The sequence below is a fragment of the Pseudoliparis swirei genome, chromosome 22 (assembly GCF_029220125.1).
Source record: "Pseudoliparis swirei isolate HS2019 ecotype Mariana Trench chromosome 22, NWPU_hadal_v1, whole genome shotgun sequence".
NCBI lineage: Eukaryota > Metazoa > Chordata > Actinopteri > Perciformes > Liparidae > Pseudoliparis > Pseudoliparis swirei.
In genome coordinates, this window is record NC_079409.1 from 250,877 (window position 1) to 278,803 (window position 27,927).

The window sequence follows — 27,927 nt, forward strand, 5'->3', positions numbered from 1 at the left end:
AGATGTATTAGTACATCATATGTATATCTAGAGATGTATTAGTACATCATATGTATATCTAGATGTATTAGTACATCACATGTATATCTAGATGTATTAGTACATCACATGTATAGCTAGATGTATTAGTACATCACATGTATATCTCGATGTATTAGTACATCACATGTATATCTATGATATTGAGTCAACACCAATGTTCCCTCGAAGCTGCGCGCCTGCGCACTGCTCGCACATTCTCAGCGCACAAGAAAATCTATGCAGCACATAAAATAAAATTCACCATAAACGTATTCATTAATATCTAATATTAGACCGAATCTAATCTAATTAATTAGACCAATAATGTGTTTTGTGTAGGGCTGTCAGCGTTAACGCGTTAATCTATGCGATTAATTTGGCCGCGTTAACGCACTAAAATATTTTAACACAATTAACGCAACTTTGTTTACTTCCGGTGTTCGTTGATGTTTTTACACTCAAACCGAGTGTCAAGCCGCGGCAGTATGGTTTAACACTGTTTCCGTTTTTAAAACAATTATTTCTCCGCGAAAATAAGGATCATAAATGAGTTTAACTCGTGGATGAATCAGTCGGGTTTCCTCCTGCTCCTCCTTCCTCCCGTCTCCCCCTCTGATACACAGAGGAACGGAGGGGCGACGTGTCGGGGGACGCGGCGCGGAAAGAACTCGTCACACGAACCCTTCACCGTGATTGGTCAATCCGTTTGTCTGTCAACATTTCGGGAAAAAACAACCAATGAACACTCAGTAAATCACAAAGGACCTCCCACCTCACAGGTGAGGCTCATTAGCAGCCTGTCAGTCAGAGAGCAGAGAACACGGCACGAGGACAATGAGCCTCATTGAATAGAGCTGAGATTGTTCTGGAATGTTTGATGTATAACACGTGGGGGTGTGTCATATGAAAACGCCTTTAAAAGGTGAATTTTTTTTGTTTTGTAGAATGTATAAAATGAGCCCCGCATTTGTAAAGAATATATATTCTAGCTTAGCATAGCCTAGTATTGTTTGCATAAATGTTATGTGGAAAGTGGAAAATCACTGTGGAAGGTTTGAAACTCTAGCAGGGCATTCCAGCGCCTGAACTAATCAAAGAAGATAACAGTGACACACGAAAGAACTTTATGCACCAACGCTCACCCTAGATTTGAATAGAACAAAGCAACACTCATGCTCACATGAACAGGAGAGCAACAGAGACAACTACTGAGCGCAGATAAGATAAGGAAAGGTCCAGCTTTGACAATTTAATATCCGGATTCAACCACAGACCTCTCTCACACACACATACATACACACACACACACCGACACTGGCCCTTTGTAAATATCCTGGGAACGACCTTCTAGAAACAGTTCGTCCCACCTCGGAAGAGATAAGATTATCTTAGAAAACTCCCCAGCTCAGTCAAGGAAGCTACATGTGAATTCCATCTTCCTTTCTCACACTTTCACAACATATGCTCTCATTGGCTGGCCACAAGAACCAATGAAGGAGCGACAACGGCGGAAGCAGAGGAACAAGGGCCAATGAGAAAACCCCACCCCCTTATCTCCTGACCAATCAGAACTGGTCCTTTCGGCTATTTAAAATGGCCGAACACTCCGAACCGTCATCCTTTCTCCAGCGCTGGGGCCACTGGTCCCAGCTGAGGAGGGGGGTCCATGCATGATGTCTACTTGTATCCTGATTTCTGAATAAAACGCTAACAAATGTAACGTAGAAGTCTACCGCTCTATTTCTTCCAGTGAGTGTCGTCCAGGTGGTGTGTCGCTGTCCAACTCCAACACCTCCAGAGGGTGAACGTGACATATGTGAATGTCAGTCAGTCACCAAGGCCACTGGTTCTGCTGTTCAGTGGTAAAGATGACAGGACCAATGTGGTCTCAATATACTTCTTTTTGTTCACTAATCTGATGTTTCACTGAAGAAACAATTTATCATCCACAATATTAAATACCTCGCTGGCACTTTATAGGTAGGAGCCTCTTTGAAAACACAGCTCTGTGTGAAGTTTGGTCTTTAAAAAGAAGGAAAAAATGTTTAATCGCGATTAATGAATTTCAAAATGTGCGATTAATTAGTTAATTTTTTTAAATCGATTGACAGCCCTAGTTTTGTGTACCGTTTTCCAACGTAACCCAGTGACGGTGTCCAGCCAATGATGCGGTTTCCTTCCGCAGCCAATCAGAGCATTGATCGTCCCTGCCCATGCGCACCATGCAGGTTAGCTAGCTAACAACAACACGGCGGGGTTATGAGATGCAGCCCGTATCATGGCGACACGCAGGAGCGGCGCTAGCACATTTGGCGCTCTAGGCGAGCTTCACCCGTGGCGCCCCTCGTGGGGGGGGGGGGGGGGGGGTGCTAGTGAGAGGTGAGTGTGCAGCGCGTGCGCTCTGATCGCTCTTTTAATGAAGTATAGATACAAAAAAACTGCCCAGCAGTTTTTCTGCGCCCCCCTCTGAATGGCGCCCTAGGCGGCCGCCTATACCGCCTGTAGGAAAAACCGCCCCTGGCGACATGTCCTCTCACCAAAGGGAAAACAAGTGCGCTTCTTTTCGGATGGAATGGAGGAGGATGTGCAAATATTAGAACAAGCGGTGACACTGGGGGAGATGTTGTCTTTTTCGAGTGAGAAAGGTCGACTCTGCAAAACATGCAGTGAAGCCAAAGTAGCACATGAGCGTTCAGCGTGACGCTGTGGACCGAATGTTGGACTCGAGCGTCACATGCAGCAGACACGTCATCTGAAAGCTGTTGGCATTGTACGAACACTCAAGGTGGGACAGGGGATGGTTCATTAGAGAGAAAAGGAACAAGCTGTCAAAACAACATCTGACCCCAAGCAAGGTAAGTGCTCATTACCTTCGCATTGAAAATGCGGAAGGTTTTGTTTTGATCGCCGTGTATTTATTTATTTATTTGTATGCGTGTTATTCGCAGAACTCAAAAAGTATTGAACCGAATCGCATGAAATTTGGTGGGATGATTGGTTATTATCCGGGGACCAGTTGATTAGATTTTGGGATCGATCGGGTCAAAGGTCAAAGGTCATGAACAGGTCAAAATCTTCTTGAATCGCATGAAATTTGGTGGGATGATTGGTTATTATCCGGGGACCATTTGATTAGATTTTGGGATCAATCGGGTCAAAGGTCAAGGTCAAGGTCATGGAAAGGTCAAAATCTTTTTTTTACCATAGCACGATACATTTTTGTCCAATTGGCATGCAACTAATGCCAAAATGTTGATAATTCAATGCCCAATCTTGTGATATGCGAAGGTATGCGCTCTACCGAGTGCCCATTCTAGTTGACAATATTTTACTTGCCATCAAAATGAATGCATCATGTCAGTTCAACAAATCCACAATCATAGGGCAACGTGCGAGTCCTTGAAGTGGCACATTTAGACCAGCGGATAAAGTCAAAGCAAGAAGCAGAAGAAGCATCAACCTGGACACGCGTTGGAGAAGTGAGGACAGAAAAATAAGGGAACATTTATGTCAACATGTGTGCATATTCTCGTGACATTTATTCAGATGTTTTATTTATGGATATTAATCATTAAATGCTGTTACTACTAGATAATTTATGAGTAGTAGAAATGCTAATAAAAAAACTGTAATTAGATATTTTACAGACAAAGAGCGACAGCACGTGTCATTGAGCAACATGTGAATGTTTTAATGTGAACAAAATGTTAAGTCTGAAAGGTGTATATGTCTCATTTGTTCCAGAACAGGACCCTCACATAGAGAACACACTATACATCTCATGAACAACAAGATGTTTGTCTTTTTCATCTGAAGTGGGACAAATCGCTTATATTAAAAGTAAACTAATGAAAATTGCTGCTGTAATTTGATTCTTTGAATAAGCCATGTAACTTGCTATGATCCAAGGTTTGAACAGGTGTGATACTGGTGTGTGGCCACAGCGTGCCCATCTGATGCTGCTCAGTGTGTATGCCCAGACACATGAACAATTACAGGGAACATTGGTCAACTCCTCTTCGTCATCTTCACAAATTACATTCATTTTGTATCTTAACGTTAAGTGACATCATCACCATGAAACCTGTCATAGTGATGATGTCACAACGGAGCATGAGTGACATCATCACCATGAAATTGTTCTGCATTTAAATTCATGTTTTAAATGCAGAACATTGACTGACGGCCATAAACCAGCTGACTGGTGAACTGATGACATCACACTGGGACATGAGGCAGAACAAAGACTCTTCACAAACATCACAAAGTTCTCTTTAATATGTAATTCATACAAAGGGATCCACGAGGATGGAGTGTTGTGACACACAAGCAGGACTACACACAAGCAGGACTACACACAAGCAGGACTCTATTGCTCAACCGGTCCCTCTGGACCCGGTCCGCTCAGGGCCGGATGACTTCAGTAGTCTTAAAGTCTGAACAGTGTTTCTGTTGAACCGCCAGAGGGCCGCAAGTGCCCTGAAAGGACCTGGAGTAATCTCTGGAGTACTCTCTGGAGCAGGGGTCCCCAACCCCCGGGCCGCGGCTTGGTTGGAACCGGGCCGCGGGAAAAAAGTGAAAAATAAAGTTGTAATTTTTTTTTTTTAATCAGTCGGAAAACTATATTATTTTGAAAAAGGAGCAGATTCACCCGTGTGTCGGTCTGAGCCGCGTTCAGGAGTCTTAAAGTTGTGGTTTATCGCTGCAGGCGAGTCTCACGCGCCGAACCCTCTGCTGGCGGCACAGTGACAAAGAATCTAAAACATATTCAACCTGCTCAATGAATTCTGTCACTTCAGGGAAATGACAACTGGTTTCAAGTTGGCCGATAAAGTCGCTGCTGTGTGGGCGAGTGAACAGCGGAACATTCTACATGTTTCAGACGTTGACCGGGTGGAAGAGGCTTTTCAAAGAGTTTGAGCGGTACTCCAACCACAAAAGACCCGACTGCAAAAGAATAGACCTGCAACCCGTTAGTAAACAAACTCACCCGGTGAATCGAGCCGTCCGAGCTAGAAAAAAATGTGTTGGAGATGCAAATGACGGTGGCCTTAAGGGACATTTCACACAACTCTGCCTGTTCTAATGACAGCGACCAGAACTCGGTGAGGAGCAGCGGACCAAACACACGTCTGTGTCGCCGTCTCCATCAGCGGCTCGTTGCAGGTCAACAAGCACGGCTCACACTCGGCGTAATGATGAGTTGGAGTTTTGGCACTTTATGCCCTTCGTATAATTGTATGACGTCATATTTATTACGTCATTTATATTGCCGGTCCGTGAAAATAATTTCTGACACGGAACCGGTCCGTGGCTCAAAAAAGGTTGGTGACCACTGGTCTAGAGGACTCTGGAGTACTGCAGGTACAGTAGAACTAGTTGTGGTTCATCTCTCTGGATCTGAGGCGCTAAAGGAGACAGCTGGACCTGTGACATCGTTATGATTTAAAAACAATCAAGTGTTGCTATAGTAACCATCTGAACAGGGCTAAGTTGATTCTGGGCTCGTGTATCTAGACCTTGGTGAGTCCGCCCTGGTCCCGGTTCAGGGCTGCAGGCCCCCAAAGCACATGTACTTGACCTCCAGGTATTGGTCGATGCCGTACTTGGAGCCTTCCAGGCCCAGACCGGACTGCTTGACCCCCCCGAAGGCGGCCTCGGGGGTGGACAGGAGGCCCTCGTTGACGCCCACCATGCCGACCTCCAACGCCTCGGCCACGCGCCAGATCTGACTGACGTCCTGCGAGAAGAAGTACCCTGAGGAGACCAGCACAGACAGCAGTCAGCAGAGACCAGCAGAGACCAGCAGAGACCAGCAGAGACCAGCAGAGACCAGCAGAGACCAGCAGAGACAGCAGAGACCAGCAGGGACAGCAGAGACATCAGAGACCAGCAGAGACAGCAGAGACCAGCAGAGACCAGCAGAGACATCAGAGACCAGCACAGACCAGCAGAGACCAGCAGAGACAGCAGAGACATCAGAGACCAGCAGAGACCAGCAGAGACAGCAGAGACATCAGAGACCAGCAGAGACCAGCACAGACCAGCAGAGACCAGCAGAGACATCAGAGACCAGCACAGACCAGCACAGACCAGCAGAGACAGCAGAGACATCAGAGACCAGCAGAGACCAGCAGAGACCAGCACAGACCAGCAGAGACCAGCAGAGACCAGCAGAGACCAGCACAGACCAGCAGAGACCAGCAGAGACCAGCAGAGACCAGCAGAGACCAGCAGAGACCAGCAGAGACATCAGCGACCAGGAGCAGGAGCCACTTTGAGGTAAACATTCTAACATAATATATCATCATGCATCATTTATCAGTATAAGATAGAACAATATTCTACATTACAATATCAAATAATAATAATAGTATTAAATTATACGATCATAATATATTATATAACAAGATATGATAATCATAGATTAGAAACGTCATCTATAATAAATCAGCGATAAGGGTCTTCGCCAGCAGGGGGCGCTGTGACTACGAGAGAAAGCAGTGTGACAAGCACCACAAGTTCCTGGCAGATTTGAAGTCCATTTGAGCCACTAGGGGGCGCTGTGACTATGTGAACATATGCATGCATCATGTGTCTCGAGTGAAGTCGAGAGCACGTGATGGGAGTTACAGAAGAGTGATGCAAGAAATGATCCAGAGTACAGGAGGGTCAGAGTAGAGTACAGGAGGTCAGAGTAGAGTACAGGAGGTCAGAGTAGAGTACATGAGGGTCAGAGTAGAGTACATGAGGGTCAGAGTAGAGTACAGGAGGGTCAGAGTAGAGTACAGGAGGGTCAGAGTAGAGTACAGGAGGGTCAGAGTAGAGTACATGAGGGTCTGAGTAGAGTACAGGAGGTCAGAGTAGAGTACATGAGGGTCAGAGTAGAGTACAGGAGGGTCAGAGTAGAGTACAGGAGGTCAGAGTAGAGTACATGAGGGTCAGAGTAGAGTACATGAGGGTCAGAGTAGAGTACAGGAGGGTCAGAGTAGAGTACATGAGGGTCAGAGTAGAGTACAGGAGGGTCAGAGTAGAGTACAGGAGGGTCAGAGTAGAGTACAGGAGGTCAGAGTAGAGTACATGAGGGTCAGAGTAGAGTACAGGAGGGTCAGAGTAGAGTACATGAGGGTCTGAGTAGAGTACAGGAGGTCAGAGTAGAGTACATGAGGGTCAGAGTAGAGTACATGAGGGTCAGAGTAGAGTACATGAGGGTCAGAGTAGAGTACAGGAGGTCAGAGTAGAGTACATGAGGGTCAGAGTAGAGTACAGGAGGTCAGAGTAGAGTACAGGAGGGTCAGAGTAGAGTACAGGAGGGTCAGAGTAGAGCACATGAGGGTCAGAGTAGAGTACAGGAGGGTCAGAGTAGAGTAAATGAGGGTCAGAGTAGAGTACAGGTCAGAGTAGAGTACAGGAGGTCAGAGTAGAGTACATGAGGGTCAGAGTAGAGTACAGGAGGGTCAGAGTAGAGTACAGGAGGTCAGAGTAGAGTACAGGAGGGTCAGAGTAGAGTAAATGAGGGTCAGAGTAGAGTACAGGAGGTCTGAGTAGAGTACAGGAGGGTCAGAGTAGAGTACATGAGGGTCAGAGTAGAGTACAGGAGGGTCAGAGTAGAGTACAGGAGGGTCAGAGTAGAGTAAATGAGGGTCAGAGTAGAGTACAGGAGGTCAGAGTAGAGTACATGAGGGTCAGAGTAGAGTACAGGAGGGTCAGAGTAGAGTACAGGAGGTCAGAGTAGAGTACATGAGGGTCAGAGTAGAGTACATGAGGGTCAGAGTAGAGTACAGGAGGTCTGAGTAGAGTACAGGAGGGTCAGAGTAGAGTACATGAGGTCAGAGTAGAGTACATGAGGGTCAGAGTAGAGTACATGAGGGTCAGAGTAGAGTACAGGAGGGTCAGAGTAGAGTACATGAGGGTCAGAGTAGAGTACAGGAGAGTAGAGTACAGGAGGGTCAGAGTAGAGTACATGAGGTCAGAGTAGAGTACATGAGGGTCAGAGTAGAGTACAGGAGGTCTGAGTAGAGTACAGGAGGGTCAGAGTAGAGTACATGAGGTCAGAGTAGAGTACATGAGGGTCAGAGTAGAGTACATGAGGGTCAGAGTAGAGTACAGGAGGGTCAGAGTAGAGTACATGAGGGTCTGAGTAGAGTACATGAGGGTCAGAGTAGAGTACAGGAGGTCTGAGTAGAGTACATGAGGGTCAGAGTAGAGTACATGAGGGTCAGAGTAGAGTACAGGAGGTCAGAGTAGAGTACATGAGGGTCAGAGTAGAGTACATGAGGGTCAGAGTAGAGTACATGAGGGTCAGAGTAGAGTACACGAGGGTCTGAGTAGAGTACACGAGGGTCAGAGTAGAGTACATGAGGTCAGAGTAGAGTACAGGAGGTCAGAGTAGAGTACACGAGGGTCAGAGTAGAGTACATGAGGGTCAGAGTAGAGTACATGAGGGTCAGAGTAGAGTACATGAGGTCAGAGTAGAGTACAGGAGGGTCAGAGTAGAGTACACGAGGGTCAGAGTAGAGTACACGAGGGTCAGAGTAGAGTACATGAGGGTCAGAGTAGAGTACATGAGGGTCAGAGTAGAGTACATGAGGGTCAGAGTAGAGTACATGAGGTCAGAGTAGAGTACATGAGGGTCAGAGTAGAGTACATGAGGGTCAGAGTAGAGTACATGAGGTCAGAGTAGAGTACAGGAGGTCAGAGTAGAGTACAGGAGGTCAGAGTAGAGTACATGAGGGTCTGAGTAGAGTACAGGAGGTCAGAGTAGAGTACATGAGGTCAGAGTAGAGTACATGAGGGTCAGAGTAGAGTATATGAGGGTCAGAGTAGAGTACAGGAGGGTCAGAGTAGAGTACAGGAGGTCAGAGTAGAGTACAGGAGGGTCAGAGTAGAGGAGACACATGAGGAGACACATGAGGAGACATGAGGAGACACATGAGGGGACACATGAGGAGACACATGAGGAGACATGAGGAGACATGAGGAGACACATGAGGAGACACATGAGGGGACACATGAGGAGACATGAGGAGACACATGAGGAGACACATGAGGAGACACATGAGGAGACACATGAGGAGACACATGAGGGGACACATGAGGAGACACATGAGGAGACATGAGGAGACACATGAGGAGACACATGAGGAGACACATGAGGGGACACATGAGGAGACACATGAGGAGACATGAGGAGACACATGAGGAGACACACGGAGTTCCACAAGGTTCTGTGCTTGGACCAATTTTATTTACCTTATACATGCTTCCTTTGGCAATATTATCAGGAAACACTCCATAAACTTTCATTGTTATGCAGATGATACTCAACTATATTTATTGATAAAACCAGAGGAGAGCAACCAACTCGGTAAAATTCAAGCATGTCTTAAAGACATAAAAACATGGATGACCTGCAACTTCTTGATGTTAAACTCAGACAAAACCGAAGTAATTTTAATCGGCCCTGAGCACCTCAGAGATCAATGATCTGGTGATGTGGATTCTGTAGACGGCATTGCCCTAGCATCCAACACCACTGTAAAGAATCTTGGCGTTATCTTTGATCGGGACTTGTCCTTTAACTCCACGTGAAGAACATCTCAAGGACTGCATTCTTTCATCTACGTAATATTTAAACAATCAGGCACATCTTGTCTCAAAAAGATGCAGAAAAATTGGTTCACGCGTTCGTTACTTCGAGACTGGATTACTGCAACTCCTTATTATCAGGCTGCTCTATAAGTCTCTTAAGTCAACTCCTTATTATCAGGCTGCTCTAATAAATCTCTTAGGTCCCTCCAGTTGATCCAGAATGCTGCAGCTCGTGTTCTCACTAAAACTAAGAAAAGAGATCACATCACTCCTGCACTAGCTGCTCTGCACTGGCTCCCAGTAAAATCAAGAATCACTTTTAAAATTCTTCTCTTAACCTACAAAGCCTTGATTGGTGATGCACCATCATATCTTAAGGAGCTTGTAGTACCATATTGCCCCACTAGAGAGCTACGCTCACTAAATGCGGGACTACTTGTAGTTCCTAGAGTCTTAAAAAGTAGAATGGGAGCCAGAGCCTTTAGTTATCAAGCTCCTCTTCTATGGAACCAGCTTCCACCTTCAGTCCTGGAGGCTCCGCCCCCCTCATGTAGACTGAAGACTTTCCTCTTTGACAGAGCTCATAGTTAGGGCTGAATCAGGTTCACCTGGTCCAGCCCCTTGATATGCTGCTATAGGCTTATAGCTGCCGGGGGACGTTTAGGATGCACTGAGTACCTATCTCCTCTTTTTTCTCTCCTTAAGGATGAATTTTCATCTCTCAATCACACGTTACTAACTCTGCTTTCTCCCCGGAGTCCTTTGACTTCACGTCTCATGGGGTCATCGGACCCTATGAGACGGCATAGATCCTATCTGCTGATGGATCATCGAGGTCTGGGTCGTGGAATTCCTGCTCCTGACTGCGCCACTGTCCTGTTGAGACTCCGCCCACTGTTGAGACTCCGCCCTCCTCCTCCCACCGCCATCTGCCTGATGGATCGTGGAGGTCTCCATCGTGGAATATGCCTACTATGAACTATTCATCCACTCTGTCATATTCATTGAATGTATTTTAACTCTAAATCTGTCCTTCTGTACACATTACATCTATTGTTCTGTCCATCCTGGAGAGGGATCCTCCTCTGTTCTCTCCTGCAGGTTTCTTCCCTTTTTTTTCCCCCTGAAGGGTTATTTGGGAGTTTTTCCTGGTCCGATGTGAGGTTTTGGGGCAGGGATGTCTATGTGTACAGATTGTAAAGCACTCCGAGACAAATTTGTAATTTGTGAAATTGGGCTATACAAATAAACTGAATTGAATTGAATGAGGAGACACATGAGGAGACATGAGGAGACATGAGGACACATGAGGAGACACATGAGGAGACACATGAGGAGACTTAACATTTCACATGAATCTGACTCTGAATGAGAACTTGCCAATTCTGGGTTTTTCACCAAATTCAAAATGCTTATGGCTTTTGTGTAGAGCAGGTCCAACAGGACCCATAGTTCTGGACCCGGACCCCAAACAGGGCCCATAGTTCTGGACCCGGACCCCAAACAGGACCCATAGTTCTGGACCCGGACCCCAAACAGGACCCATAGTTTTGGACCCGGACCCAGGTGGACTCACCTGCCAGCCCGACGCTGGTGTTGTTGGCGATGGCCAGAGCTTCTTCCTCGGTGTCGAACCTGGAGACACAAACACGGTTCTGGTCGTCATGGGAACAAGAAGCTTCCTCGTTGACACATAATCAAGAATCACCAATTGTCAGCAGCTTATCACTTTTTGATTGAGGACCAAAGGCCTCAAATAATATTATGTAGTGTCTAATAAACTATTTAATAAATTATATAATAAACTATTTAATAAAATATATCATAGACTGTTTAATAAAATATATAATAGACTGTTTAATACAATATATAATAAACTGTTGAATACAATATATAATAAACTATTTAATAAAATATATAATAAACTGTTTAATAAAATATATAATAGACCGTTTAATAAAATATATAATAAACTATTTAATAAAATATATAATAGACTGTTTAATAAAATATATAATGAACTGTTTAATATATAATAAACTGTTTTCTAAAATATATAATAAACTGTTTTATAAAATATATCATAAACTATTTATTAAAATATATAATAAAATATTTAATAAAATATATAATAATCTATTTCATAAAATATATAATAAACTGTTTAATAACCAATCTGTATGAGACTAGAACTCTATTAGGAACTCAAAGGTCACCAAAGGTCATACAATGTGAAAATGGTCTAACACGACATTACAGAACCCACAGACCTGATGGAGAACCTTTCTATGAGGTCAGACCTGATGGAGAACCTAGAGGTCAGACCTGATGGAGAACCTTTCTATGAGGTCAGACCTGATGGAGAACCTAGAGGTCAGACCTGATGGAGAACCTTTCTATGAGGTCAGACCTGATGGAGAACCTAGAGGTCAGACCTGATGGAGAACCTTTCTATGAGATCAGACCTGATGGAGAACCTTTCTATGAGGTCAGACCTGACGGAGATCCTTTCTATGAGGTCAGACCTGATGGAGAACCTTTCTATGAGGTCAGACCTGATGGAGAACCTAGAGGTCAGACCTGATGGAGAACCTTTCTATGAGATCAGACCTGATGGAGAACCTTTCTATGAGGTCAGACCTGATGGAGAACCTTTCTATGAGGTCAGACCTGATGGAGAACCTAGAGGTCAGACCTGACGGAGATCCTTTCTATGAGGTCAGACCTGATGGAGAACCTTTCTATGAGATCAGACCTGACGGAGATCCTTTCTATGAGGTCAGACCTGATGGAGAACCTAGAGGTCAGACCTGACGGAGATCCTTTCTATGAGGTCAGACCTGATGGAGAACCTTTCTATGAGGTCAGACCTGACGGAGATCCTTTCTATGAGGTCAGACCTGATGGAGAACCTTTCTATGAGGTCAGACCTGACGGAGAACCTAGAGGTCAGACCTGACGGAGAACCTAGAGGTCAGACCTGATGACGGGCAGCAGCGGGCCGAAGGTCTCCTCCTGGGTGCACAACATGTCCGTGGTGACGCCGGCCAGCAGGGTGGACCACCCAGAGGTTCAGACAGCGGCCTCCTCTCAGGGACCTCGGGGTCTGGTTCAGGACCATCGGAGATCTGGTGGACCACCTGAGGACCAGGTTCAGGTCTATGGGACCAGGTTCAGGTCTATGGGGATCTGGTTCAGGTCTATGGGGGTCTGGTTCAGGTCTATAGGGTTATAGGGGGCCTGGTTCAGGTCTATAGGGGGTCTGGTTCAGGTCTATAGGGGGTCTGGTTCAGGTCTATAGGGGGTCTGGTTCAGGTCTATAGGGGGTCTGGTTCAGGTCTATAGGGGGTCTGGTTCAGGTCTATGGTGGTCTGGTTCAGGTCTATGGGGGTCTGGTTCAGGTCTATAGGGGGTCTGGTTCAGGTATATGGGGGTCTGGTTCAGGTCTATGGGGGTCTGGTTCAGGTCTATAGGGGTCTGGTTCAGGTCTATAGGGGTCTGGTTCAGGTCTATGGGGGTCTGGTTCAGGTCTATAGGGGTCTGGTTCAGGTCTATAGGGGTCTGGTTCAGGTCTATGGGGGTCTGGTTCAGGTCTATGGGGGTCTGGTTCAGGTCTATAGGGGTCTGGTTCAGGTCTATAGGGGTCTGGTTCAGGTCTATGGGGGTCTGGTTCAGGTCTATAGGGGTCTGGTTCAGGTCTATAGGGGTCTGGTTCAGGTCTATGGGGGTCTGGTTCAGGTCTATGGGGGTCTGGTTCAGGTCTATAGGGGTCTGGTTCAGGTCTATAGGGGTCTGGTTCAGGTCTATGGGGGTCTGGTTCAGGTCTATGGGGGTCTGGTTCAGGTCTATAGGGGTCTGGTTCAGGTCTATGGGGGTCTGGTTCAGGTCTATGGGGGTCTGGTTCAGGTCTATGGGGGTCTGGTTCAGGACTATGGGGGTCTGGTTCAGGTATATAGGGGGTCTGGTTCAGGTCTATGGGGGGTCTGGTTCAGGTCTATAGGGGGTCTGGTTCAGGTCTATAGGGGGTCTGGTTCAGGTCTATAAGGGGTCTGGTTCAGGTCTATAGGGGGTCTGGTTCAGGTCTATAGGGGGTCTGGTTCAGGTCTATAGGGGGTCTGGTTCAGGTCTATAAGGGGTCTGGTTCAGGTCTATAGGGGTCTGGTTCAGGTCTATAGGGGTCTGGTTCAGGTCTATGGGGGTCTGGTTCAGGTCTATAGGGGTCTGGTTCAGGTCTATAGGGGTCTGGTTCAGGTCTATGGGGGTCTGGTTCAGGTCTATAGGGGTCTGGTTCAGGTCTATAGGGGTCTGGTTCAGGTCTATAGGGGTCTGGTTCAGGTCTATAGGGGTCTGGTTCAGGTCTATGGGGGTCTGGTTCAGGTCTATAGGGGTCTGGTTCAGGTCTATGGGGTCTGGTTCAGGTCTATGGGGGTCTGGTTCAGGTCTATGGGGGTCTGGTTCAGGTCTATGGGGGTCTGGTTCAGGTCTATGGGGGTCTGGTTCAGGTCTATAGGGGTCTGGTTCAGGTCTATGGGGGTCTGGTTCAGGTCTATGGGGGTCTGGTTCAGGTCTATGGGGGTCTGGTTCAGGTCTATGGGGGTCTGGTTCAGGTCTATAGGGGTCTGGTTCAGGTCTATAGGGGTCTGGTTCAGGTCTATGGGGGTCTGGTTCAGGTCTATAGGGGTCTGGTTCAGGTCTATAGGGGTCTGGTTCAGGTCTATGGGGGGTCTGGTTCAGGTATATAGGGGGTCTGGTTCAGGTCTATGGGGTCTGGTTCAGGTCTATGGGGGTCTGGTTCAGGTCTATAGGGGGTCTGGTTCAGGTCTATGGGGGTCTGGTTCAGGTCTATGGGGGGTCTGGTTCAGGTCTATAGGGGGTCTGGTTCAGGTCTATAGGGGGTCTGGTTCAGGTCTATAGGGGGTCTGGTTCAGGTCTATGGGGGGTCTGGTTCAGGTCTATGGGGGGTCTGGTTCAGGTCTTTAGGGGCTCTGGTTCAGGTCTATGGGGGTCTGGTTCAGGTCTATAAGGGGTCTGGTTCAGGTCTATGGGGGGTCTGGTTCAGGTCTATAGGGGGTCTGGTTCAGGTCTATAGGGGGTCTGGTTCAGGTCTATAGGGGGTCTGGTTCAGGTCTATGGGGGGTCTGGTTCAGGTCTATAAGGGGTCTGGTTCAGGTCTATAGGGGTCTGGTTCAGGTCTATGGGGGTCTGGTTCAGGTCTATAGGGAGTCTGGTTCAGGTCTATGGGGGGTCTGGTTCAGGTCTATAAGGGGTCTGGTTCAGGTCTATGGGGGGTCTGGTTCAGGTCTATAGGGGGTCTGGTTCAGGTCTATAGGGGGTCTGGTTCAGGTCTATGGGGTCTGGTTCAGGTCTATGGGGGTCTGGTTCAGGTCTATAGGGGTCTGGTTCAGGTCTATAGGGGTCTGGTTCAGGTCTATAGGGGTCTGGTACAGGTCTATGGGGGGTCTGGTTCAGGTCTATAGGGGGTCTGGTTCAGGTCTATAGCGGTCTGGTTCAGGTCTATAGGGGTCTGGTTCAGGTCTATAGGGGTCTGGTTCAGGTCTATAGGGGTCTGGTTCAGGTCTATAGGGGTCTGGTTCAGGTCTATAGGGGTCTGGTTCAGGTCTATGGGGGTCTGGTTCAGGTCTATGGGGTCTGGTTCAGGTCTATGGGGGGTCTGGTTCAGGTCTATGGGGGGTCTGGTTCAGGTCTATAGGGGGTCTGGTTCAGGTCTCTAGGGGGTCTGGTTCAGGTCTCTAGGGGGTCTGGTTCAGGTCTATGGGGGGTCTGGTTCAGGTCTATGGGGGGTCTGGTTCAGGTCTATAGGGGGTCTGGTTCAGGTCTATAAGGGGTCTGGTTCAGGTATATGGGGGGTCTGGTTCAGGTCTATAAGGGGTCTGGTTCAGGTCTATAAGGGGTCTGGTTCAGGTATATGGGGGGTCTGGTTCAGGTCTATAAGGGGTCTGTTTCAGGTATATGGGGGGTTTGGTTCAGGTCTATAGGGGGTCTGGTTCAGGTATATGGGGGGTCTGGTTCAGGTCTATAAGGGGTCTGGTTCAGGTCTATAAGGGGTCTGGTTCAGGTCTCTAGGGGGTCTGGTTCAGGTCTATAAGGGGTCTGGTTCAGGTCTATAGGGGGTCTGGTTCAGGTCTATGGGGGGTCTGGTTCAGGTCTATAAGGGGTCTGATTCAGGTCTATAGGGGGCCTGGTTCAGGTCTATAAGGGGTCTGGTTCAGGTATATGGGGGGTCTGGTTCAGGTCTATAGGGGGTCTGGTTCAGGTCTATAGGGGGCCTGGTTCAGGTCTATAAGGGGTCTGGTTCAGGTCTATAAGGGGTCTGGTTCAGGTCTATGGGGGGTCTGGTTCAGGTCTATAGGGGGTCTGGTTCAGGTATATAGGGGTCTGGTTCAGGTCTATAGGGGTCTGGTTCAGGTCTATGGGGGTCTGGTTCAGGTCTATGGGGGTCTGGTTCAGGTCTATAGGGGGTCTGGTTCAGGTATATGGGGGGTCTGGTTCAGGTCTATAGGGGTCTGGTTCAGGTCTACCAGCGGTCTGGTTCAGGTCTATAGGGGGTCTGGTTCAGGTCTATAGGGGGTCTGGTTCAGGTCCATAGGGGGTCTGGTTCAGGTCTATGGGGGTCTGGTTCAGGTCTATGGGGGTCTGGTTCAGGTCTATAGGGGTCTGGTTCAGGTCTATAGGGGGTCTAGTTCAGGTCTATAGGGGGTCTGGTTCAGGTCTATAGGGGGTCTGGTTCAGGTCTATAGGGGGTCTGGTTCAGGTCTATCGGGGGTCTAGTTCAGGTCTATAGGGGTCTGGTTCAGGTCTATAGGGGTCTGGTTCAGGTCTATAGGGGGTCTGGTTCAGGTCTCTAGGGGTCTGGTTCAGGTCTATAGGGGTCTGGTTCAGGTCTATAGGGGTCTGGTTCAGGTCTATAGGGGTCTGGTTCAGGTCTATGGGGGTCTGGTTCAGGTCTATGGGGGTCTGGTTCAGGTCTATGGGGTCTGGTTCAGGTCTATCGGGGGTCTGGTTCAGGTCTATCGGGGGTCTGGTTCAGGTCTCTAGGGGGTCTGGTTCAGGTCTATCGGGGGTCTGGTTCAGGTCTATCGGGGGTCTGGTTCAGGTCTATGGGGGTCTGGTTCAGGTCTATGGGGTCTGGTTCAGGTCTATAGGGGTCTGGTTCAGGTCTATAGGGGTCTGGTTCAGGTCTATCGGGGGTCTGGTTCAGGTCTATCGGGGGTCTGGTTCAGGTCTCTAGGGGGTCTGGTTCAGGTCTATAAGGGGTCTGGTTCAGGTCTATGGGGGGTCTGGTTCAGGTCTATCGGGGGTCTGGTTCAGGTCTATGGGGGGTCTGGTTCAGGTCTATGGGAGGTCTGGTTCAGGTCTATAGGGGTCTGGTTCACGTCTATAGGGGGTCTGCTTCAGGTCTATAGGGGGTCTGGTTCAGGTCTATAGGGGGTCTGGTTCAGGTCTATAGGGGGTCTGGTTCAGGTCTATAGGGGGTCTGGTTCAGGTCTATGGGGGGTCTGGTTCAGGTCTCTAGGGGGTCTGGTTCAGGTCTATAAGGGGTCTGGTTCAGGTCTATGGGGGGTCTGGTTCAGGTCTATCAGGGGTCTGGTTCAGGTCTCTAGGGGGTCTGGTTCAGGTCTATGGGGTCCGGCTCTAGGGGGTCTGGTCCAGACCTTCTCTGCAGCCCTGGCGTTGATGAGGGGGCCCTGGGTGGTGCCGGGCTCTGACCCGTGACCCAGGACCAGCTGGGCGTCCATGGCCCGGCCCAGCTGGGCCAGGAAGCGGTCGTGGACTCCGCTCTGCACCAGGAACCGGTTGGAGCACACGCAGGTCTACAGGGAGAGGAGGACTTGGTCAAGGACCCGGGACCCAGGACCCGGGACCCAGGACCCTCACCTGTCCGGAGTTTCTGAACTTGGAGCCCATGGCTCCGCCCACCGCCTGGTCCACGTCGGCGCTGTTGAACACGATGAAGGGGGCGTGGCCTCCCAGCTCCATGGACGCCTTCTTCACGGTGTCAGCAGCCATCTTCAGCAGCAGCTGAGTAGAAATACACAATGTACACAAGTACACGATGTATATATATACACTGTGTATACACGATGTACATGAATACACGATGTACATGAATACACTGTGTATAAATACACTATGTATATATATACACTGTGTATATATATACACTATATACATAAATACACTATGTATAAATACACTATGTACACTACCGTTCAAAAGTTTGGGATCACTTAGAAATGTCCTTATTTTTCAAAGAAAAGCATTGTTTTTTTCAATGAAGATAACATTAAATCAATCATAAATACCCTCTCTACATTGTTAATGTGGTAAATGACTATTCTAGGTGGAAACGTCTGGTTTCTAATGAAATATCTCCAGAGGTGTATAGAGGCCCATTTCCATCATCACTCCAGTGTTCTAATGGTACATTGTGTTATCGCCTTAGAAGACTAATGGATGATTAGAAAACCCTTGAAAACCCTTGTGCAATTATGTTAGCACAGCTGAAAACTGTTTTGCTGATGAGAGAAGCTATAAAACTGGCCTTCCTTTGAGCTAGTTGATTATCTGGAGCATCACATTTGTGGGTTCGATAAGACTCTCAAAATGGCCAGAAAAAAAGAAGATTCCTGTGAAACTCGCCAGTCTATTCTTGTTCTTAGAAATGAAGGCTATTCCATGCGAGAAATTGCAAAGAAACTGAAAATGTCCTCCAGCGGTGTGTACTACTCCCTTCAGAGAACAGCACCAACGGGCTCTAACCAGAGCAGAAAGAGAAGTGGGAGGCCCGGTGCACAACTCAGCAAGAAGACAAGTACATTAGAGTCTCTAGTTTGAGAAATAGCCGCCTCACAGGCCCTCAACTGGAAGCTTCTTTAAATGGTACCCCCAAAACGCCAGTGTCAGGGTCGACGGTGAAGAGGCGACTCCGGGATGCTGGCCTCTAGGCAGAGTGGCAAAGAAAAGCCATATCTGAGACTGGCCAATCAAAGAAAAGATTGGTATGGGCAAAAGAACACAGGCATTGGACAGAGGAAGATTGGAAAAAGGTGTTCTGGACAGATGAATCCAAGTTTGAGGTGTTTGGATCACACAGAAGAACATTTGTGAGACGCAGAACAGGTGAAAAGATGCTGGAAGAGTGCCTGACACCATCTGTCAAGCATGGTGGAGGTCATGTGATGGTCTGGGCTGCTTTGGTGCTGGGAAAGTGGGAGATTTGTACCAGGTAAAGGGGATTTTAAATAAGGAAGGCTATCACTCCATTTGGCAACGCCATGCCATACCCTGTGGGCAGCGCTTGATTGGAGCCAATGTCCTCCTCCAACAGGACAATGACCCAAAGCACACCTCCACATTGTGAAGAACTCTTGAGGGAAGAAGCAGGCAGCTTGCTGTCTGTAATGGAGTGGCCAGTCACCAGATCTCAACCATTGAGCTGTTGTGGGAGCAGCTTGACCGTATGGTCCTCAAGAAGTGCCCATCAAGCCAATCCAACTGGTGGAGGTGCTTCAGGAAGCGTGGGGTGACATTTCAACAGATTACCTCAACAAATTAACAGCTAGAATGCCAAAGGTCTGCAATGCTGTCATTGCTGCAAAAGGGGCATTCTTTGACGAAAGCAAAGTTTGAAGAAAAAAATTAATACTTCAAATACAAATCATTATTTCTAACCTTGTCAATGTCTTGACTATATTTTCTATACATTTTGCAACTCATTTGATAAATAAAAGTGTGAGTTTTCATGGAAAACACGAAATTGTCTGGGTGATCCCAAACTTTTGAACGGTAGTGTATATGTATATGTGTATATATATATATGTATATATATATATAGATAGATAGATAGATGTATACTTTATTGATCCCGCAAGCGGGAAATTACAGGCAGATAATGGAAGATTACAGCATAACATGAGGGAAGAGAGGAGAAAATAAAACAACAACCCCCAGATTATGCCCCTAGAGGGGTACAGTGTGGGAGCAGGAAAAAACACCTCAGCACAAAAGCACATACATCTAAACAAGACGTGCAACATGGAGGAAGGGGGAGGGGAGGTAAAGACTGGGTGATCTAAGCCCAGCCGTTGGGGGGCAGAAGGTAGCCAGCACAGACAAGCAGCCATCACGGCGCCAGTCTCAGACCCCGTCACACTGGGGGCATAAAGCAGGCGAAGGCGTGGGATGGGGGGGGGGGTAGTGAAGGCATATCAGTGTGTGGAAGTTCGTGTGTGAGTGGCCTGGTATGTCGTCCTCCCCCAGGCCACAACAGACAGAGTTCTCAGTCCGCAAGATGGTCGTTGCCATGGAGATAGCCTTGAAATGTCCTGGGGAGACAACAACCACAGGTGTCTGTGGAGAGGGGGAAGGGAATGAGAGAGGTTCTCACTTCAGCGATCTTCATGGGAGTTGTTGTTCCAGTAACGGCCTTGGCCAAGGCCCGTTCTGGTAGAGGGAGCCGAAAGCAGATCAGATTGGGATTGTTTGGTCTTCCAGCAGCTACATCCAATTTGCGCACCTACTATTCCACCACTTTCCTCCCATTTCCCAATAGGATTTCAAATCGATCCAATTTCGTCGGGCAGCCTTCGGGGGCTTTTAACGGCTGTCACCGCTTCCTTAATTTTCCGATAAGCCAGGGCAACGCCAAATCCAAACAGCAAAAATCCTGTAATCATGGTTCCGAATAGGTAGATGTCTTCTACGTCCTCCACGGAAAGGCTGCTAGGCACACGACACGCCGACGCTCCCACGCGTCCATCGTGGAACCAGCTGCCAACGGCCCGGCAGGACGGGCAGGTTCCCCCGAACCCGAGCTTCTCGTCCAGAAGACGGTGTCAATTGCGTTGAGAGACCAGTTGATCAGATGATCAGTTGATCGGTCCATGGTTTTTAGTTCGAAGAGCGATGAGGAGAGAGTCTCTCAAGTATAAAACAAGACAAGACATGACGATAGGAGCCAAGCAGGGAAGGTCATGGGGAGGAGAGGGAGGGAAAAATGCGACCGCCTTCGGAGAGAGCCAAACGAGAAAGCTATATATATATGTATATATATATACATATACATATATATTTATTAGGGCTGGGCACGTTAAAGCGTTAATCTTGCGTTAACGCATCAATTAACGAACGCCGACAATTATTTTATCGCGCGTTAACGCAGGTTTTATTGTTTATTTTATTATTGTAAAAGTGTGTTGCTCACAGGCTTTTATTTTGTAAAAGTCTGCTACTGATTGCTGCGGAACCGGAAAAGAAAGTCATTCGCGGTTTAACAAACATGGAGAATCTCAACAAATGACGGCAGGTATGAGACTCAAGACACACGTCACACGGAGAATACACGAGCTGGATGAAAGGAGAGGACTGCAAAGCGACAGCTTCACAACGTGCTGCTGCTCTCTGGGGACGACTGGACATCGGGGGACCAGACGTCCTCTTTCCCCGGACATGTCCTGCTTCTGAGACCTAAACAATGCGTCCGGCAGGGATTCCAAAAACGTCAGGATTTTGCTTCGTCGGATATTTGTGTTTCTCTGGGTTTTCATAAACTAGTATTTACCCCTTATGGTGTGTTCATACCGGACGCGTCGAAATTTCGACGCGCGTCGAGATTACATGTTAAGTCAATGCACAGCTGCGTATTTCCCAGCGAGCAGCGCGTCAGACGCGTTTGAAGCAGCAGAACAGAGCGTTAGCCGCGGGGCGAACTGAGAGAACAGACGCAGCTCGTCGACGCGCGAGTTGAAATTTCCCAACTCCGGCAGCAAAAACGCGTGAGTCATAGTTGCGTCAGCCAATCAGCGTTGAGCAGCTCCGCTCGTCATCGTCCTGCCGGTTGAAAAAATGGAGGAAAAGATTATTGTCGCCGTCTGTGGGCACCCCGAACTTTACGATACAACTCTTTATGCTTACCGAAACCGGAGCTATAAAGATAAAGCGTGGAACAAGGTCGGAGAAGCCGTGGGACGACCTGGTAAGTTTTGAATGTATGTATTTGCTTTTATTCTCGCTATTTGTTGTACTTTACTATCAACGAACCGCCGGCAGATGTGTTTCATGGCAGGAGATCTGCCGCCGGAGGTGGAAAAGCCTCAGAGACACGTATCAAAGAGAGAAGAAGAGAGAGCAGCGCAGTGGGAGAGCAGCTCGGTCCACTAACAAGTGGAAGTACTCTGCGGTCCTGTCGTTCCTCGACTCATTTATGACTCCGCCCCCGACGCGTCTGGTGTGAACACACTTTTTCCGACGCGCGTCGAGACTGCTGCGTCAGACGCGTCGAGAATTTTTTCGCCGCGTCCGGTGTGAACGCACCATTACAAGTTGCACAGCAGTGGAATGTGACAGATAAAGTCACCACACTGAGCAGATAGAGCACCAGAGATGATCGCTGCTGCGAGACGACTGCCTTTGATCATGTCCCTGCTTCAGTCTCCAGCGTTCTGTCACAGTGTCTCTGTATAACTGTGCATTTGACAATGTCCTGACAGATTTTATGGCACTTTAGTTCATATGGCAGAACAGTTAAAATAAGTGTCAAGTTCTAGGAATTGACAAACTGCACTTAAAGTGTTTTCTAGTGTCTCTAACAGGGACAACACATGTTATGGCACTTTCATTCATATGGCAGAACATTTCAAATAGAAGTGCGCTATACACTACTTTTGAATTAATTATTGGATTTTGCGTATACAAATGCGATTAATCGCGATTAATCAGGGAAATCATGCGATTAATCGCGATAAAAAATTGTAATCGTTGCCCAGCCCTAATATTTATATATACATATATATATATATGGGTCTTCTTCCAGGTCTCAGGGCCTTCTCAGAGACCACCAGCAGGGGGCAGCAGGCTCACCTTGCCGGTGGCGGTGGATCCAGTGAAGGAGATCTTGGCCACTAGGGGGTCGGTGCAGAGGACCTCCCCGACTGAGGGGGTCTTCTCTCTGGAGCACGGGACCACGTTAAAGACCCCCGGAGGGACCCCCGCCTGCTCCGCCAGCTGCAGAACAGGAAGTGATGTCATTCACAGGAAGAGGAAGAACAAGGAGAAAAGAACAACAGCAGCAGCATGTAGCATGTAGCAGCAGAATGTAGCAGCAGCATGCAGCATGTAGCAGCAGCATGCCGCATGTAGCAGCAGCATGTAGCAGCAGCATGCCGCATGTAGCAGCAGCATGCCACATGTAGCAGCAGCATGCAGCATGTAGCAGCATCATGCAGCATGTAGCAGCAGTATGTAGCATGTAGCAGCAGTATGTAGCAGCAGCATGCCACATGCAGCAGCAGCATGCCGCATGCAGCAGCAGCATGTAGCAGCAGCATGCAGCATGTAGCAGCAACATGTATCAGCAGCATGTAGCAGCAGCATGTAGCAGCAGCATGCAGCATGTAGCAGCAACATGTAGCAGCAGCATGTAGCAGCAGCATGTAGCAGCAGCATGCAGCATGTAGCAGCAACATGTAGCAGCAGCATGTAGCAGCAGCATGCAGCATGTAGCAGCAGCCCACCTGAGCCAGAGCCAGGGCGGACAGCGGCGTGTCCTCGGCCGGCTTCACCACCACGGTGCAGCCGGCAGCCAGAGCGGCTGCTGCCTTCCTGGTGATCATCGCACTGGGGAAGTTCCACTGGGAGGAGAGGACAACAAGGAGAACAATAATAATAACAATAACAACAATAATAACAACAACCCCACTTATCATTCAATGTTTACATCACTGGACTCAGATGGGACGTTCTTAAAGGTACAGCCCTCACTTCCTGAAAGGTACCACAATCCCATCTCACTGGGTCCACCTGGAGTCCTTAGCATGTGAGCTTAGCATGATAGCTTAGCGTGCTAGCTTCGCATGCTAGATTAGCATGTGAGCTTAGCATGATAGCTTAGCATGTTAGCATTAGCTAGTCTGTCGTCCTGCAGCCGGTCAGAAGGTGTTGGACACATTGAGGATTAATAAAGTTCTGTAGTCTCCTGAGAGCCTGTGATTGGCCGACTCACCGGCGTGATGATGGAGGCCACGCCCACTGGCTGCTTCAGGAGGAGGATCTTGCGGTCCCTGGCGGGCGACGGGACCACGTCCCCGTAAACACGCCGCGCCTCCTCGGAGAACCACTCCAGGAAGGAGGCGGAGTACGCCACCTCCCCCAGGGACTCACGCATGGGTTTACCCTGCAAGACAGACAGACAGGCAGGGAGACAGGCGGTCAGGCAGACAGGAAGTCAGAGAGACAGGGAGTCAGAGAGACAGGTGGTCAGAGAGACAGGTGGTCAGAGAGACAGGGAGTCAGAGAAACAGGGAGTCAGAGAGACAGAGAGACAGGGAGTCAGAGAGACAGGGAGTCAGAGAAACAGGGAGTCAGAGAGACAGGTGGTCAGAGAGACGGAGAGACAGGGAGACAGGTGGTCAGAGAGACAGGGAGTCAGAGAGACAGGTGGTCAGAGAGACAGGTGGTCAGAGAGACAGGGAGTCAGAGAGACAGGGAGTCAGAGAAACAGGGAGTCAGAGAGACAGGGAGTCAGAGAGACAGGTGGTCAGGCAGACAGGGAGTCAGAGAGACAGGTGGTCAGAGAGACGGAGAGACAGGGAGACAGGTGGTCAGAGAGACAGGTGGTCAGAGAGACAGGGAGTCAGAGAGACAGGTGGTCAGAGAGACAGGGAGTCAGAGAGACAGGGAGTCAGAGAAACAGGGAGTCAGAGAGACAGGTGGTCAGAGAGACAGGTGGTCAGAGAGACAGGGAGTCAGAGAGACAGGGAGTCAGAGAGACAGGGAGTCAGAGAAACAGGGGGTCAGAGAGACAGGGAGTCAGAGAGACAGGGAGTCAGAGAGACAGGGAGTCAGAGAAACAGGGAGTCAGAGAGACAGGGAGTCAGAGAGACAGGGAGTCAGAGAGACAGGGAGTCAGAGAGACAGGGAGTCAGGGAGTCAGAGAAACAGGGAGTCAGAGAGACAGGGAGTCAGAGAAACAGGGAGTCAGAGAGACAGGTGGTCAGAGAGACAGGGAGTCAGAGAGACAGGTGGTCAGGCAGACAGGGAGTCAGAGAGACAGGTGGTCAGAGAGACAGGGAGTCAGAGAGACAGGGAGTCAGAGAAACAGGGAGACAGAGAGACAGGGAGTCAGAGAGACAGGTGGTCAGAGAGACAGGGAGTCAGAGAGACAGGTGGTCAGAGAGACGGAGAGTCAGAGAGACAGGGAGTCAGAGAGACAGGTGGTCAGAGAGACGGAGAGTCAGAGAGACAGGGAGACAGGGAGTCAGAGAGACAGGGAGTCAGAGAAACAGGGAGTCAGAGAGACAGGGAGTCAGAGAGACAGGGAGTCAGAGAAACAGGGAGTCAGAGAGACAGGGAGTCAGAGAAACAGGGAGTCAGAGAGACAGGGAGTCAGAGAGACGGAGAGACAGGGAGACAGGTGGTCAGAGAGACAGGTGGTCAGAGAGACAGGGAGTCAGAGAGACAGGTGGTCAGAGAGACAGGTGGTCAGGGAGTCAGAGAGAGAGAGAGACAGGTGGTCAGAGAGACAGGGAGTCAGAGAGACAGGTGGTCAGGGAGACAGGTGGTCAGGGAGTCAGAGAGAGAGAGAGACAGGTGGTCAAAGAGACAGGCAGTCAGACAGACAGGCGGGCCCTCTGGCCTCCTTCCTGTACTCACACATTCGAAGGTGATGATCTGGGCCAGGTCCTCTTGGTGCAGCGTCAGCAGCTCGAACCACCGCCTCAGGACCCCACTGCGCTCCTTAGACAAGCACAGGGCGGCCGGTCACATGTATGTATATGTGTGTATATATATACACACACACATATATATATATATATACATACATTTACACACACATATATATATGTGTGTATATATATATATTATTTTTTTCACGATTTTGCACGAAAACGGAATTTCAACTTTCAAACGCTATTTTGCCCTGCAAGACTGAATTTCTTTCAAATAAACAGAACAACAGTCGCAACAATGAACAAACATTAAATAAAGAACAAAATCCCTGAGAAAATGTCACGTCTGTGCTGAAGACGCTCCGGCTCCGCCCCCCTGTTCAACGGTGCACATTCACTCCCTCGTCGTGCCCAAAATAATGTGAGCTCCTACGGCTGCCTGTAATCCAGCTAGCTCTATAGCTCAGCATGATAAGTGTTGGTCTGGACACCTGGAGATGCGTGATCGATTCCAAGACAACACAGCTTTTTTTCATAACTTTTTTTTTTTACATTGAATTTCCATGACGTGGTCTATACTTCACGTAGGGACACACGACGCATGAATATGTTCACGTAGTTAAAGCGCCACCTAGTGGTGAAACTGGACTTTGTCGAATCTGCCCCAAACTTCTCGTGCTCGTTACAAGTCACGGCCCGAGTCGAGTCCGACCGGCGTGCCTGCGTCCTCGGTCCTCGACCAGCGCCCCCGACCGGCGCAGATGAGCGAGGACCCGTTCGACGCTGCTTGCAGCTTTAAAGTTTTTTTTGTTTTCTGTTCTGTTAATGGCTGGCATTGCCGTCAAAATATTGGTTGGAGATATAGATGGGGGCGCAAAAAAAACTGCCCAGGGTTAGGGTTAACATGGGGACAACATGGGGACAACATGGGTACAACATGGGTACAACATGGGTACAACATGGGTAAAACATGGGGACAACATGGGTACGACATGGGGACGACATGGGGACAACATGGGGACGACATGGGTACAACATGGGGACAACATGGTTACAACATGGGTATGACATGGAGACAACATGGGGACAACATGGGTACAACATGGGGACAACATGGGTACAACATGGGGACGACATGGAGACGACATGGGGACAACATGGGGACAACATACCTACAACATGGGTACAACATGGGGACAACATGGGTACAACATGGGGACGACATGGAGACAACATGGAGACAACATGGGGACGACATGGGTACGACATGGGTACGACATGGAGACGACATGGGGACAACATGGGGACAACATGGGTACGACATGGGGACGACATGGAGACGACATGGGGACAACATGGGGACAACATGGGGACAACATGGGTACAACATGGGTACGACATGGGACAACATGGGGACAACATGGGGACAACATGGGGACAACATGGGGACAACATGGGGACAACATGGGGACAACATGGGGACAACATGGGTACAACATGGAGACAACATGGGGACAACATGGGTACAACATGGAGACAACATGGGGACAACATGGGGACAACATGGGACAACATGGGGACAACATGGGTACAACATGGGGACAACATGGGTACAACATGGGGACAACATGGAGACAACATGGGTACAACATGGAGACAACATGGGGACAACATGGAGACAACATGGGGACAACATGGGTACAACATGGGTACAACATGGGGACAACATGGGGACAACATGGGTACAACATGGAGACAACATGGGTACAACATGGAGACAACATGGGTACAACATGGGGACAACATGGGTACAACATGGAGACAACATGGGGACAACATGGGTACAACATGGGGACAACATGGGGACAACATGGGTACAACATGGGGACAACATGGAGACAACATGGGTACAACATGGGTACAACATGGAGACAACATGGGGACAACATGGAGACAACATGGGGACAACATGGGGACAACATGGGTACAACATGGGGACGACATGGGTACGACATGGGGACAACATGGGGACAACATGGGTACAACATGGGGACAACATGGGGACGTGTGGAGGACGTGTGGTGGACGTGTGGAGGACGTGTGGTGGACGTGTGGTGGACGTGTGGTGGACGTGTGGAGGACGTGTGGTGGACGTGTGGTGGACGTGTGGTGGACGTGTGGTGGACGTGTGGAGGACATGTGGTGGACGTACCTTCGCGGTGGTCCGCTTCCAGGACTCGAACGCCCGGTGCGCCGCGTCCACAGCCCGCTTGGCCTCCGCGGGGCCGCAGTCGGCGACCCGGGCGATCTCCTCCCCGGTGGCCGGGTCCAGGACCGGGAAGTCCGAGGCTGCGGACACCCAGCGGCCGTCCACGTAGCCCCGCGTCCGCAGCAGCGGAGCGGACACGTCCAGGCTGTAGTGCCGCTGCATGGCGGCGGGGCCGTGCAAGAGCAGCCGGGAGGCGGCGGGGCCGCGCACGAGCAGCCGGAGCAGGCAGCGAGAGGACATGGCGGGCGGAGAGCGGAGTGCGTGTGGGGCTCTCACCGAGGAGGACGCGCTCCTCCCCCGGCTGCGAGCACCACTCGGCCGCTTTCTGTCGGTTTCAACCGGTCGGGAGGAGGAGGCAGC

At 49.1% G+C, this 27,927-nt stretch overlaps 1 protein-coding gene across 1 annotated transcript; it reads right to left on the bottom strand.

The window, feature by feature from the left end:
* Positions 1 to 4,277: 4,277 nt before the first annotated feature.
* Positions 4,278 to 27,927, bottom strand: aldh5a1 (aldehyde dehydrogenase 5 family, member A1 (succinate-semialdehyde dehydrogenase)). The gene is given in 12 exon segments (XM_056444507.1): positions 4,278 to 5,778; positions 11,189 to 11,247; positions 12,593 to 12,670; positions 12,672 to 12,730; positions 12,732 to 12,752; positions 17,286 to 17,444; positions 17,509 to 17,652; positions 22,492 to 22,635; positions 23,145 to 23,261; positions 23,633 to 23,803; positions 25,282 to 25,365; positions 27,511 to 27,927. Coding segments are annotated over 12 exon segments (1,545 nt in total). The 5' UTR covers positions 27,808 to 27,927; the 3' UTR covers positions 4,278 to 5,566.